General features: G+C 34.4%; 2 protein-coding genes across 3 annotated transcripts; both read right to left on the reverse strand.

Moving 5' to 3' along the window:
- Window positions 1-3,294: 3,294 nt before the first annotated feature.
- Window positions 3,295-8,091, reverse strand: LOC112012384 (uncharacterized). 2 transcript variants are annotated; one of them, XM_024044780.2, is made up of 4 exons: window positions 7,918-8,086; window positions 7,704-7,821; window positions 7,467-7,619; window positions 3,295-3,732 (listed from the first exon to the last, which is right to left on the reverse strand). In XM_024044780.2, the coding sequence occupies exons 1-4, from the start codon at window positions 7,923-7,925 to the stop codon at window positions 3,475-3,477; spliced, it is 537 nt and encodes a 178-aa protein (XP_023900548.1). In that variant the 5' UTR covers window positions 7,926-8,086; the 3' UTR covers window positions 3,295-3,474. The 2 variants fall into 2 exon arrangements, with proteins under 2 accessions (XP_023900548.1, XP_065624086.1); XM_065768014.1 differs by lacking the exon at window positions 3,295-3,732 and adding an exon at window positions 4,074-4,449 and having other exon boundaries at window positions 7,918-8,091.
- A 1,182-nt stretch (window positions 8,092-9,273) lies between these two features.
- Window positions 9,274-12,160, reverse strand: LOC112012335 (chlorophyllase-2). The gene is made up of 2 exons (XM_024044727.2): window positions 11,767-12,160; window positions 9,274-10,131 (listed from the first exon to the last, which is right to left on the reverse strand). The coding sequence occupies exons 1-2, from the start codon at window positions 12,115-12,117 to the stop codon at window positions 9,460-9,462; spliced, it is 1,023 nt and encodes a 340-aa protein (XP_023900495.2). The 5' UTR covers window positions 12,118-12,160; the 3' UTR covers window positions 9,274-9,459.
- Window positions 12,161-12,382: the final 222 nt, after the last annotated feature.

The raw sequence follows: 12,382 nt of genomic DNA on the forward strand, positions 1-12,382 counted from the left end.
AAAATTTCTATAAAAAAAATGTAATTATTTTTTATATTTTTATTTTATGTATAGCCTAATTAAAGGCATAAGTTAATAAAACCCTTAATTTTAAAGGAACCCTAATTTAATTCCTCTAAACAACTCAAAGAAAGAATTCCCAAATGCAAATTCCTCTCAAGCACACACCACCCCCCCCCCCCCCCCCAAAAAAAAAAAAAAAAGACATAGATAATGGAGTATCTTGCCCAGCTGTCCCTTCACGAGGCCCGACAGTTTATTTATAATAATTTCAGTATTTATGATTAAATAATTGAAAAAGTGTCAAAATTCTAAATTGAGTGAGGCAGCTTGACAAAGAGATTAGAAAAGTGGGGCTGTAACTCCAAAAAAATGCATCTTATTAAAACCTGAATGTCTAGTCAGTTTGCCCATTCCCCACACACGTGACACACCACCTTCACTTTGATTTTCAGAAAGGAAAGATGCACGACTATTATTATTATTATTATTATGAAGTGATTGATTTGACAGTGTGGTTGGTGCTTCCGGTGAACTAGGTGGTACATACATTAGGGTTTTAATAAAGACCTTTCAACTTTCATCTTATCATTTCTCAAAAAAAAAAAAAAAAAAAAACTTTCATCTTATCAAAACTTTTGCGAGTGCTCCTGTCAGTCTTTGTGGATTTTTACTTCGTGAGTGGCTTAAGATTTTACTTTTTAGCTTTAATTTCATTAGTTTAATCAAGTAGAACAAATATTTATATAAAAAAAAAAAAATCAAGTAAAAGAAGTTTAAATAAGCTGGATACTACAACAATAACTATGGGACAATTAGTGTCGGTTTAAGATTCATTTATTTTGTTAAAATTAAAATTTTTTTGTTAAAAGTATTGTAAATAAAGGTAAAAGTTAACTAAAATAGTATAGTGAGATTCATAAATAGTACAAAAAGTGCAATAAGATCTATGAATAGTAGCAAAAATAAATTGAATAGTAAAATAAGCTGCAAAAAATAAGTTATCCAAACATACACTTAATTTTTCATTCAAAAATTATTGGTTTTGATTTGAAAAGGAAATAATCATAATTTTTAACCTACTCTTTTCCACGGTTCCTCTTTATTGGTATTGATCTGAAGAGGAAATAATCATAATTTTGAACCTAATATTTTCCATGATTCCTATTAACTAAATTATAGATCTTCAATATTCTAAATAGAATAGATTACATGTATTTTTTTTTTTCCTTCGTTTCCAATGGATGCACTACAAAAGTTAAAACAAATAGTTCAGTTTTATTTTATCACTCATCCAATCACGCACGAGTAATTAGATTCAATTAAAAGAAAAAAAAAAAAAGAAAGAAAGAAAGGAAAAATGAAAGTCTTTAATTAATTATTATACATATTAAGTCAATAAGGTAAAAAAAATTATAAGAATCTAGTGCAAACAAACAGGTGCATATTGTAGATATTAGGAATCGGTTGAACAAACTTGTTACCATAATCATACTAGGCTTTTTAGATTTTAAGATTGCTCTGAATTTTGGCTCACCACAGCATATTTGGAATTAAAAATACTCAAAATGAAGACTAAGTGATAGACTTTATGTTAAGCCTTCAAGTTTGAGCTTGGTTTACACACGCACAACATGAAATTATGAGCCCAAACATTCTACATCCATGCTAAAAATCTTGTAACTCAATTAATAATATCATGCATTTTCAACTGAAATATTTTAGGTTTAAATTAAAGGGAAAAAAGAAGAAGACATTCTACATCCATGGACCGCCTTGTCCCAACTGGATGCTTGTCACTATGATCATACAACGTGTCGAGAAATTTAGAGGAAGTTCTAAAATTTGAATGTTGGAGCCATAAAAGTGAGTCCCTTCTCAATCATGCAAGTTCACATTGTGGCAAACCACAATTGGGGCTCAGAAAAGACCTGACCACAAATTCAGAGGATTATATTATTAACAACTTTTAGGAAGAATAAGTGAGCGGTACTATAAAAGCTGGGAGGGGTTATACTTATACATACTATTATGACCTGATTGTAGGACAAAAGAACACCAATAAAAGACATAGGAGATCAAACGAGGATACCCAAAAGTCTTTAAAAAGTGATATAAGCCACTGCAAACAGCAACAGAAAGAAGGAGGTGTCAATGTGTCATCCCCGATGATGCAGGAGTAATTAAAGACGGTTCCATTTTGTGTATAGGATAGCAAAACAGCTGATTTTGCAGTGCAGTGAAAACGACAACTAAAGACGACCTTGTTTTGCAGTGTAGTAAATGGCAACTATTATTACTCATTAAACGATGTTTTTGCAGTGTACATTATTAAACACTAATACATGCCATTCTCTGAGTTAAAAAATAAAAATGGCAGCAAAGCTACTGTTCCTATTCCGGTGCCCAAACGAAATAAACTAGTGGGTAGTGGGATACAGGTTGATGTCATAACCATAAGAACAATTCATGGAAGCCATTACCATAACAATTGAATCCAGCCCATTTCTCATAATCCACAGGGTTATGGGATACAAGTTATTATAATAGATATACAACTTTCTATGAGAAGATATGTTAAAACACGTTCTTTACTATTACCACCACTGTTACAAATTTTATAACTTTTTTTTTTTTTTATAATTCAATAGTTACCATAGAAGAGAGAAATTAAAAACTAGGATGTTTCCATAGGAAACATTATGCTAGTAAGATTAGATTTGACTTACTTCCAGTACTTTTTTTTTTTAAAAAAATTTCTTTTTGTTTTAATGAGAAACTGTCACATCTCTCACTAACTAAATAAAATGTGAAGATTAAAACTTATTACTACTTGCCGTTGTATATTTAAAACAAAAAACATGTCCAATTAAAAATGTATTGAAAATAAACCAAACACAGTAAAATTTGATAGAAAGACCTATCAAATTCCATTTCCATTAATTAGCGTTTTTCCATCAATTAGTTTAGCCTCACTTTTTTTCCTTTTTCTTAAAATGTGAAGGTATAACTACAATTTTGTTAACTTTTATAAAATAAAATTTTGAATAATTTTAAGACCACAATTTTTGCTAAAATTTGAAATAACATATTGACTGATTGTCAATGACTTTCATATGAACTCACCATTTTTTCTTCACTCCTCGTAACTAGCCATGCAAGATAGTTGTAGAAAATAGTGTAGGTTGTTATCATAGAATTATTGTAAAATTTTTAGTAAAAAGCTAACACAAACACAAGCTAATTGAGCAACGAGACAACATTTTCAGGGTAAAACGTAAACGTAGACGGGAATAATTGCTAATGCAAAACTCATCTATAAACGAAACCCAACTAGAGAAGTTTCTAATTACAAAATCCTCAACTAAAGCTCCTTTAATAACTAGCATGGTCATCATATCAATATTGAGCAGATGTACTCATATCTGTTGAATTTTTATTAGTTTCTAGTTCAACAGTCGGGAAGATAGGGCCTCAACTTGTATCCATTAATTCCCCAACTACAGTTTCTTCTTTGCCATCATCATTCCCTTCTTTAGTTTGTTCCTCACCCTTAGTTTCTACGTTGTGTTCCTCATTTTCAGTTTCTTCTTTACCCTCGTTGATCCCTGCTTCAGATTCTGGATCAGTTGGAGGTGGGGGCAACGTTTTTTCCACCAACTCAGCTAACTCTTTACTTACTTCTCCAAAACGCGTCTCATCTCCAAAACGCGTCTCACCTTCCTCTATAATCTGTCAAACATAAGGGAAATAAATAACTAATGCATCACCCAAATAGCCCATATTTTTTGAGCAGTTAAAATAGAGCATGAGATTAGATATGCAGATTAGTTTATCTTCCGGATAAAAATAATCTACCTAAAAAACAATTTCTGGTCGTTATAAGTAGAAGCATCAAAGCACAATTCATTTGCAAAAATAAGATGATTGATATCTGTGCTAACAATCTTACGATAACCTATAATCAAAATACAGTATTCCTACTTTATCAAAGCCTCAGATAGCAGAACCACTGGGATATGATATGAGATCGCAGAAAAGGTCATCTGTCTTAAAGAGGACATTATCACATGTAAGTCCAGCAAGGCCTGACCAACAGCCAGAAGAGTACATTAAAGGGTCAATACTTGAGTTAACATTATCGAAAAAGACAAATCCTTGTGGCATATAGAAGCAGCAGCCTGAGCTGAGAAGGTGAATTATTATGGTACCATATATGCACTTGCTTTAAATTCTTGTCATAGGAGATGCTCTACTATGCCACTACCGTTGGCTCCGCGTCCACCAAAAGTCGGTAACCTTCGTCACCGTCAGCATTTTGTACCAACCATATTCCCGGGGATTCACAGAAAACCGGGAAAGTAGGGCATCATATAGTAAAGCCGGAGTAAAGACGGAATGCCTCTTTGACTGCCCCAGATCCTTGTTGTCATTCTGAAATGAGGCTAGCTATGGATGCATGCAAGGGCATTAAGCATGAAGCCTTCAAAAGTGAGTTACCAAAAAAATACAAAATAAAATAGGACAGAAAAATCAACCCATTACAGAATAGGCACATCCTATTCTTGTTTTCTCCCTCTGATCTTATTGATCATTGTAGTATGGGTTCTTGATTTGTGCCACTGTAGTACACTTCCAGTGTACTTGGTTGGTTTTTTTAAATAAAATTTCTTACATTTCTTAATCAGGAAAAAAAAAAGAAAAAAAATCAACCCATTGCACAAAAGCCTATTTATATTAATAAGAAAAATTAATATTACCCATGTAGCCATCGATCTCATTGTGCAATAATAAAATGCCTTCAGAACAATTTGAAGCTGTCTAACAAACACCAATTTGGGGCATGCTAAGCAGATATTTTTCCGGAACAATTTTGACAGAGAAACTTATTACAGTAACAGGTTGATAGTAATATCAACTTCCTTGTCCAACAAGATAAATAATACAGTTTGTCTATTCAACTTCTTAACAACATTAGACAACATCACAATACCAATCCCAACAATCTAAACTTGGGATATAAAGGTATGGATAATCTTAAACCGAGGAGAACAATTGACATAAAGCGTCAGATCAGAAATGGGGTATTCAGATCTGATCGTCATCAGGTTTAAATTCTGAAAAAAATGTAGCAACCCATTTCTTTTTGCTTCACATATTGTTCAATTTCATGGATATATGAATTAAAAGTATACCAACCGTTGTCCAACTGTTTTACTTTTGCAAGAGCTAGTCTTGTACAGTTGTACTTTGGCTGGGTCATCATGTAGCCTGATATCACTGTAGAATTATTTACGTGCCAAGGAAACTCCACTAAGCTTATATCAAAGATTATGAATGCAGCAAGCATACAGAAAGTCAAATTAACGATTACAAAAGAATATGCAGGAGATCTAAAGTCTGAAGAAGAAGAGACAAGGGCTGCACCACCATAAGCCAATATCCAATCATATAAATATCTCAAAATCGAGTTTTTAGCTCGAGAGTATAAATCTCAACACCATTAAGAGTGTTATTATTTTTCTCTCTCCAAATAACCCAAAAGAGGCAAAAGGCATCCCACCAAGCTACTCTTATGTCACCCATATAGTTCTTTCCAACCAAAATATACATTAATTACCTTCTTGGGTATCACCAAATGGACTCCAAATAAAGAGAAGATGAAAGACCACAGCTTTTTACAAGTTCGAGCAATGAAGCAGCAGGGTTTCAACTGATTCCTCACTGAATTTACAATCATTTTAGGAACGTTGTTACACTAAATACTTCTCCAAAGGAATTGCAAGTCATCATATCCTTTCATTTCCTCATAAAAATGACCCGACATCAAATATACTATTTCAGTTAGGCTTCCAAAACAGTCTTATCAACTCCTTCACCCACTGTGAGATTAGAGTATAGAAGGCCCATCAGAGAAACATCTGACTTTAATTTCCAGCCCTGGAAAGCTCAAACAAACTTGGGATTCAAGGAATGACTCCCTCTGTCTTCTGAGTATCCCAAATAAGAATGTTATTACTGCTATTAAGAATAAATCAAGAAATAACCTTAAACCTTCCCACACTACCTGTTATATGAAAAACCATCACTCCTATTGTCCCCTACCAAAAACCAAAGGAAAGGGCAAATAAAAACCCCTTTCTAACCTGCTTTGATGTTTTTTTCCAAATAATACAACCGTGAGGCCTGCTCATCATATCTGTCGCCCACTGGCCCCAAGAAATCCCACACTTCACTCCAACTATATGCCCAAAGGCCTTAATTACAATATAAAATGCTTTACTGCTCAACACCTCAACAGCCCACTCCAGCCCCTCCAAAAATCCCCCAGAAAAAGATATGTAAAATATAAGAACGGAGGCTTAAACAAAAGCAGCTACTAAGTCGAATTTATCATGTAGAACTGGAGTATTCAGAGTTTCATTGCTAATTGCATTATCAAGAACTGCAGTTGGCTACTTATCCAATAAAAAAAAAAGGATGGCAATCAGCTAGTTATCCAAAAAAGGAGGACAGCAATCAACTAGCAGTTCATGAGGGAGAGAGAGCCCCCTGTCACTACTATATGAATAAATCAAGAAAAAGGGGATAAAACGTTAAAGGACTTTTTGTTAAGCTAATCAAGAACACCAAAAAGGATGCAACCGAAATACATGATACATATACAAGAGAAGAGCTCAGCAATAAAAAATAAATAGAATAAAGTACAAGGAGTCAAGAAAATAGTATAGAAGAAGAGCGGCTTCCACGAAGAGAATTTCAAGGAAAAATACTCTCTGCACACAATATTTTTCACTACGTTGAGGCCAATGCCTCTATTTTGGTTTCTGGCTTAAAAACTATACTCAATACAGCTCCGCCTCATAACATCAGAGGAGGAAATAAAAAAAAAAAAAAAAAAAAACCTTTTCTAAGTAATATATATTGCCTTAAATACAACATTGATGCAACATTTTTAGACTGACTAATTATCACTTGAAAACAAAGTCATTTTGGTAAATGGAATGTCACAAAGATAGAGTTGATCGTTTCTTCATGCAAGCAAGAAAGTCACAGGAAGTCTGATTCACCAATGACCAAACCTTCAAGAACTTCCACGGGAGGCTCTAAAGAACCCTACTGTGTATGGTCAATGTTTCATCATTTTAGAAGGTGATTCTATTTCTACCTATGTAAAGCTTTAGACAAAAAAGCATGAGACAGAGATTCCGAGACAAGTAATAACATTTTATTGGTTTTTCTTTTTCCAATTCTGATGAATATATGTCCGTTACTCAAGAATTGGAAGAGAGAGAGAGAGACAATGTGTTAATCCCTATTGAATCACCCTACACATATTTGAACACAAGGTTCGAAACTAGCTAAATACTACTACATGGGCATAAGTATAAAAATAATGGCACATAACAAAAGAGATATGAAGCAAAAGAAAAGGAGAAAAATGATGGTTTCCAAGTAAATTTTACCGTATAAATATCAATGATAGAAGTAGGCCTAATGTTGATGATGTTAAGGACCTCAGCCTTTGCAAGGCCATAGATTTTACACTTGTCGACGAAGTCATTGATATGCTCTCTGGTTTGATTGCAAGCAGCAGTCTGGACCAAATAATCATACACCTATATATATAAAGTCCCAACCTTTAGTGGAAAAAATGAAGTGGGGTGGGTGACATAGAAAGAGAAGAGAATGAATAAGAAGACCTTGTATTCGGAAGGAGAAACTTGAGCAAGAACACGAGTAGAATCGTTAGCAGCCCCTTTTGAGCGTAAAAAGTCTACTACTTCGTAATTCGTAAGCGCACCTGCATTCGCTTCTAATCTGCCAAACCCAAACCAATAAACAATTTTAAGCAAAACAAAGATGACCAATCCCACCCTCACTTTCTAAACAAAAGCTTAAGCTTAAGCTACATACATCTTCATCCCCTCGAGCCGCCGAAGTCGATTTGTTTTTGGGTTTCCGAAAATAGATCTCTCTCTCTCTCTCTCTCGATCTGTCTCTCAATCTCCTTCTCCCTTTCGCTCTCTGTTTCCTCTTCTCTCTTTCTCTTTCAGTCTCTGTCTGTCTGTGACTGTGTCTCGGATTTGGGCTTTAAGGCGTAGAATTGGCCACAAATTGGATCCATTTCTTTTCACTTTATCGGTTTGGAATTTTGGGCTAACAAAACACAACAGGGCTCTTTTTTCCTTTTTTTTGGGGTTGAAAATTGGACTTTAGAATTGAAGGCCCAAAAAAAAACCAACTTACTTGAGCATCGCACTCTCTCTCTCTCTCTAAAGTACTACCTTTGTATAGATTTTTTTTTTCCCACATTAGAGATAAAAACTCTAAAAAGAGATTATTTATTAAATGATGTGGAGTACAGTGAGGTTTTTTTTTTTTTTTTTTTTTTTTTTTTTTTTGAGAAGAAGAGTAAAGTGAGATGATGTTTTTTCCTTTCACATTTATGATGGATACTACTAATTAAATTCATGGTGAAATTCATAAGAAAAAATAAACACCACCTCACCATGTTCAGGGAGCACTTAAAAACTTTCCTTAAAAAGAAAGGGTGAAACATGAAAGAGAGAGAAGACAAAATGGACAATAAGGAGAGAGAATATACTTGACTAGACTAAATAGTTTTGTTTACATATAATGAGTACCAATGAAAACTTTTCTCCAGTCATATATCAAAGGAATAGAAAGATTGTTATGAGTCTCGACTTCTAAATTCTTGAGTTAAAATGGTAAAATTAAAAATTTTGCGATTTAATTCATCTTATGGGACAAACTCTGGGGCTTTTTTTGTTGTTGTTGGAATTTTCCCTTCTTATTGGCTTATTTCACTTAAAAATAGCACCAACTTCTATTCAGATACTACAAAATAACATACACCTCCAAATTATAGACGAAATGACACTTCTAAGTTTTGTAATAATGCCTAACATATTAGTCTTTACCCACTATCGTCAATTGTAACTAAAACAAAATCATCCAATTTCTTAAAAAAGATTCTCATTTTTTTCTTAACCTCAAAAGAGAAGAGAAGTTATAATATAACAAAAATTGGCAGTTTGGAAGCAAGGCTAAGTAGCCAGTAAATAAAAGTTATCACACCAACCTTATGCCCGAGAGGGAAAAAAAATGTTGTCAACTGATTATCATTTATCAGTGACTGATATGATGAAAAAACTTAAGTAATCCGGTCAGCCAAATGATCATGCTATGTAAGAATTGCTCCTCCTATGATTATCAGTCAATCACTGGCACACCTGTTATGGGCAAAAGTCCCAAAAATATTTCACTTAACTACAAACTTTTTATATCTCCAAGCATTCTACTTCAAAAATTAAGTTTAGTTCAGAATAAAATTTGCTCATTAAGGTAGTTTACGTTCAACTGCAATCTTATTCAAGGTAAATATTATAAAGACTCCTATAACCTAACAATATAAGCAGCCTCTACATTTAAACTTCACCCTATACATACAATAGGTTGACCCACTGGTACAGTCTTTTGCCCATCTTTTATAGCCAATAAGTCTTTGTCATCACCTAACAGGTAAGCGTTCATGAATGCAACCACAATGCCACCAACAAACCTCCTCATGGGTTCCCTAGACTTGCCATTCTTACACAAACAGTATGTAGTTTTCCCTCTAAGCCCTTCAGTATCATCATCTAATAAATCAAGATGACCATAGTCCTTGGCAACAAAATGACAAGCTGGTTCTTGACATTCATTAAAGAAGTCCTCATGGTTCACACCCTTAGGAGCACAAGGAGGAAATAGAGGATTCTTTTTCACCTCACCCAAACCTGTCCCAATAACCATTACAGCCATATCAAGGTCAAATGAATGAGGGACATAAGTGAGTACTGGTGGAGGGGTTTGTTTCCCTTTGTCCATTCCATCAACTGGGTCAATGCCTATTAAGGCAGAGAACTTAAGAGAAGTAGCTTCCTTATCAAGAGCAAGTGCAAAAGCAACCTTGCCTCCACGGCTATGGCCAGCGAGTCCTAGCTTGTTTATATTTGGCTGAACATGTGGTGGAAGCAAGTAATGGAGTCCTTCGGATAACCAATTTGTTATTGCTGCTGTGGACTTAATCTCATCAGTTGTATCCGGTCCGGCCAAGATGTATAACTGTTAATTGCAAAGATGAAATCTGCTATTAGCCAAACAAATAACATATACCAATAATTTTCACTAATTTTTGTGCTTATTTATTTTTAATCTTTGGGTTTGGTAATAGGATTGGAACATATCAGTTCATTTTCAAATGATAATAGACAGAACAAAATAAGATGTTTCAACTGCACGTATCACAAATCATAGTACATACTAATACACAGCTAACCAAAACCAATTATAGCACGGAGGCAAGTTCCCCTGAAATTTAAGAGATTTCTTGGTTTTCAAAGTGTACCATATGTCCAAATTGAGTTCTACCATTGTTCTATCTTTTCTTTTTATTGTGGAGATCTCAAAATGATTAACAAAATTATAAATTACTACTGGCTCTGGAGTTTGGACCTACTCCCCTGCCCCTCTCTGATACCAAAGTGTAAAAAAGCAGAAAAAGTTGATGATGTTTGTGATTCAATTGAATTAGTTAAGAATCAAAACGGAAGGGAGTCATTTGCACATATTGCTAATTTGGTTTTTAATTTTTAAAAGAAGAAAATGCAAGAGAGAGAAACGAAACAAGGGTATATCATGTGATATATAGACATTTGAATGTGAAAAATTGGGCCAAGTGGCTCAGGAGTCAGGGTAGGCGTTTCTGGATACTCTCCAGTATCTAAAGAAAGGAGAAATATCAACCGCATGGTTTTAAGAATGAAACAAAAACAGCACATTGATGCCAGAATATAGGAAAAGTCTAGTAACACAAAAAATTATGCAACTTCTTTGTCACAACTGATGTTGCAGAGTGTGATTAGTGAGGAAAAAGTGGCAGGTTTATGTGCAAATAATAGGAAACTATTCATAGTCTGCCACATTAGACTTGTGATAAAGAAGTTGTGTAATTTTTGTGTTCACTAGAACCACTCCAGAATATACAGCTTGAAAAAAATTGAGCCTCTCTGGCATTTAACTTTTCACTGTTACCAATAAAAGCATGCCTCATGAGTGAAATGAAGCTTTCATTATTTTGGCAAGGGCAAATGAAAGGTCAATAGTTCACATGTTTTGCATTCTTTGACAAAGTATCTTAAAATTCTCGAAAATGGGGTTGGAAGCTGCTGTTTTTAATTTGAAATCCCTGTATAAGCTAAGTCAATCAAAGGTAATATGAACATCCTGCATTATTTTTGGTCTTGACTGGGGGCCACTTCTTGGAATTATGAGGCGAAATAGCACAAAAAGTCACAGAGATTGTATAATCCAAAGGTAAATCAACAATTGTTTCAATTGTTACATCATAAAAATCTAATGGTTGGAGCAATCATTAAATATCTAAGATAATTAAGGAACTGTACTAATATTAAAGCCTAGAGGACATGTATAATCAGGATTTAGGAGTATTTGGCCTGGCAGTGATTCATAGATCCAATTCAATGGGGGCCAAGATCAAAACTAATGAATTGAGCAATCATTTCCATGATCACCAAGTGTGTCAACATACTTGGAGAGTCCAAGACCAATACAGCAATTGTATATAAAACGTGAGCAGGTGATCATGATGATGGTTAATACTTAATCAAACTTAAAAACTATGTCAAGCGTTTGACTGAACAAAATTGTGCACAGAGAGAGAGAGAGAGAGAGACTAGCCTGTGGGGCAATGACTATGAATCCATGAGAAGCGATGTGCTGGATAAGCTGCGAGTAAAATGAGTTGTAAAGAAGGTAACCATGGAGTAACACTAGTATTGGGTATTCTCCAGCTTCAGATGGCCTGGCAATCAAAAGTGGCTTTGGAGGAGGGACAGCAAGTGTAGATTTAGTGGTGCAACTCCTAGTTTCCACTTTTTGAAGCACTGTTTTGTACCTCCCTATAGCAAAAACATTTGTCACGGTAGTAGTAGCAGCGTCAGCTGTATTAGCAGCAGTAGCAGTAGTAGCAGAAGACATAATTATGTATGATTGTATGAAACTAAAAAGTAAAATTTGTACTAGTTTCATGTCTTGGGGGATAAGTTCAATTGTGTGGCATTTATAGACCCAGCTCATGAGGGAAAATTCATGGTTCTGTTGTGTCAAAAGGGTATATATACCGAAGTTTGAATTATTGGTAACTGGACTATGGTCCAAAACCTGTTGTGGGTTCAGTTTGGGCCGATGATATGGTAAAGTTGGATTGGTTTTCTTCTTTTTTTTTTTTTTTTTTTCTTTTTTTTTTTTCTTTTTTGCCATCTTAATTTAAGAGGCAGCCATGTTATGGCCTTAT

The sequence above is a fragment of the Quercus suber genome, unplaced genomic scaffold, assembly GCF_002906115.3.
Source record: "Quercus suber isolate HL8 unplaced genomic scaffold, Cork oak 2.0 scaffold_877, whole genome shotgun sequence".
Taxonomy (NCBI): Eukaryota; Viridiplantae; Streptophyta; class Magnoliopsida; order Fagales; family Fagaceae; genus Quercus; species Quercus suber.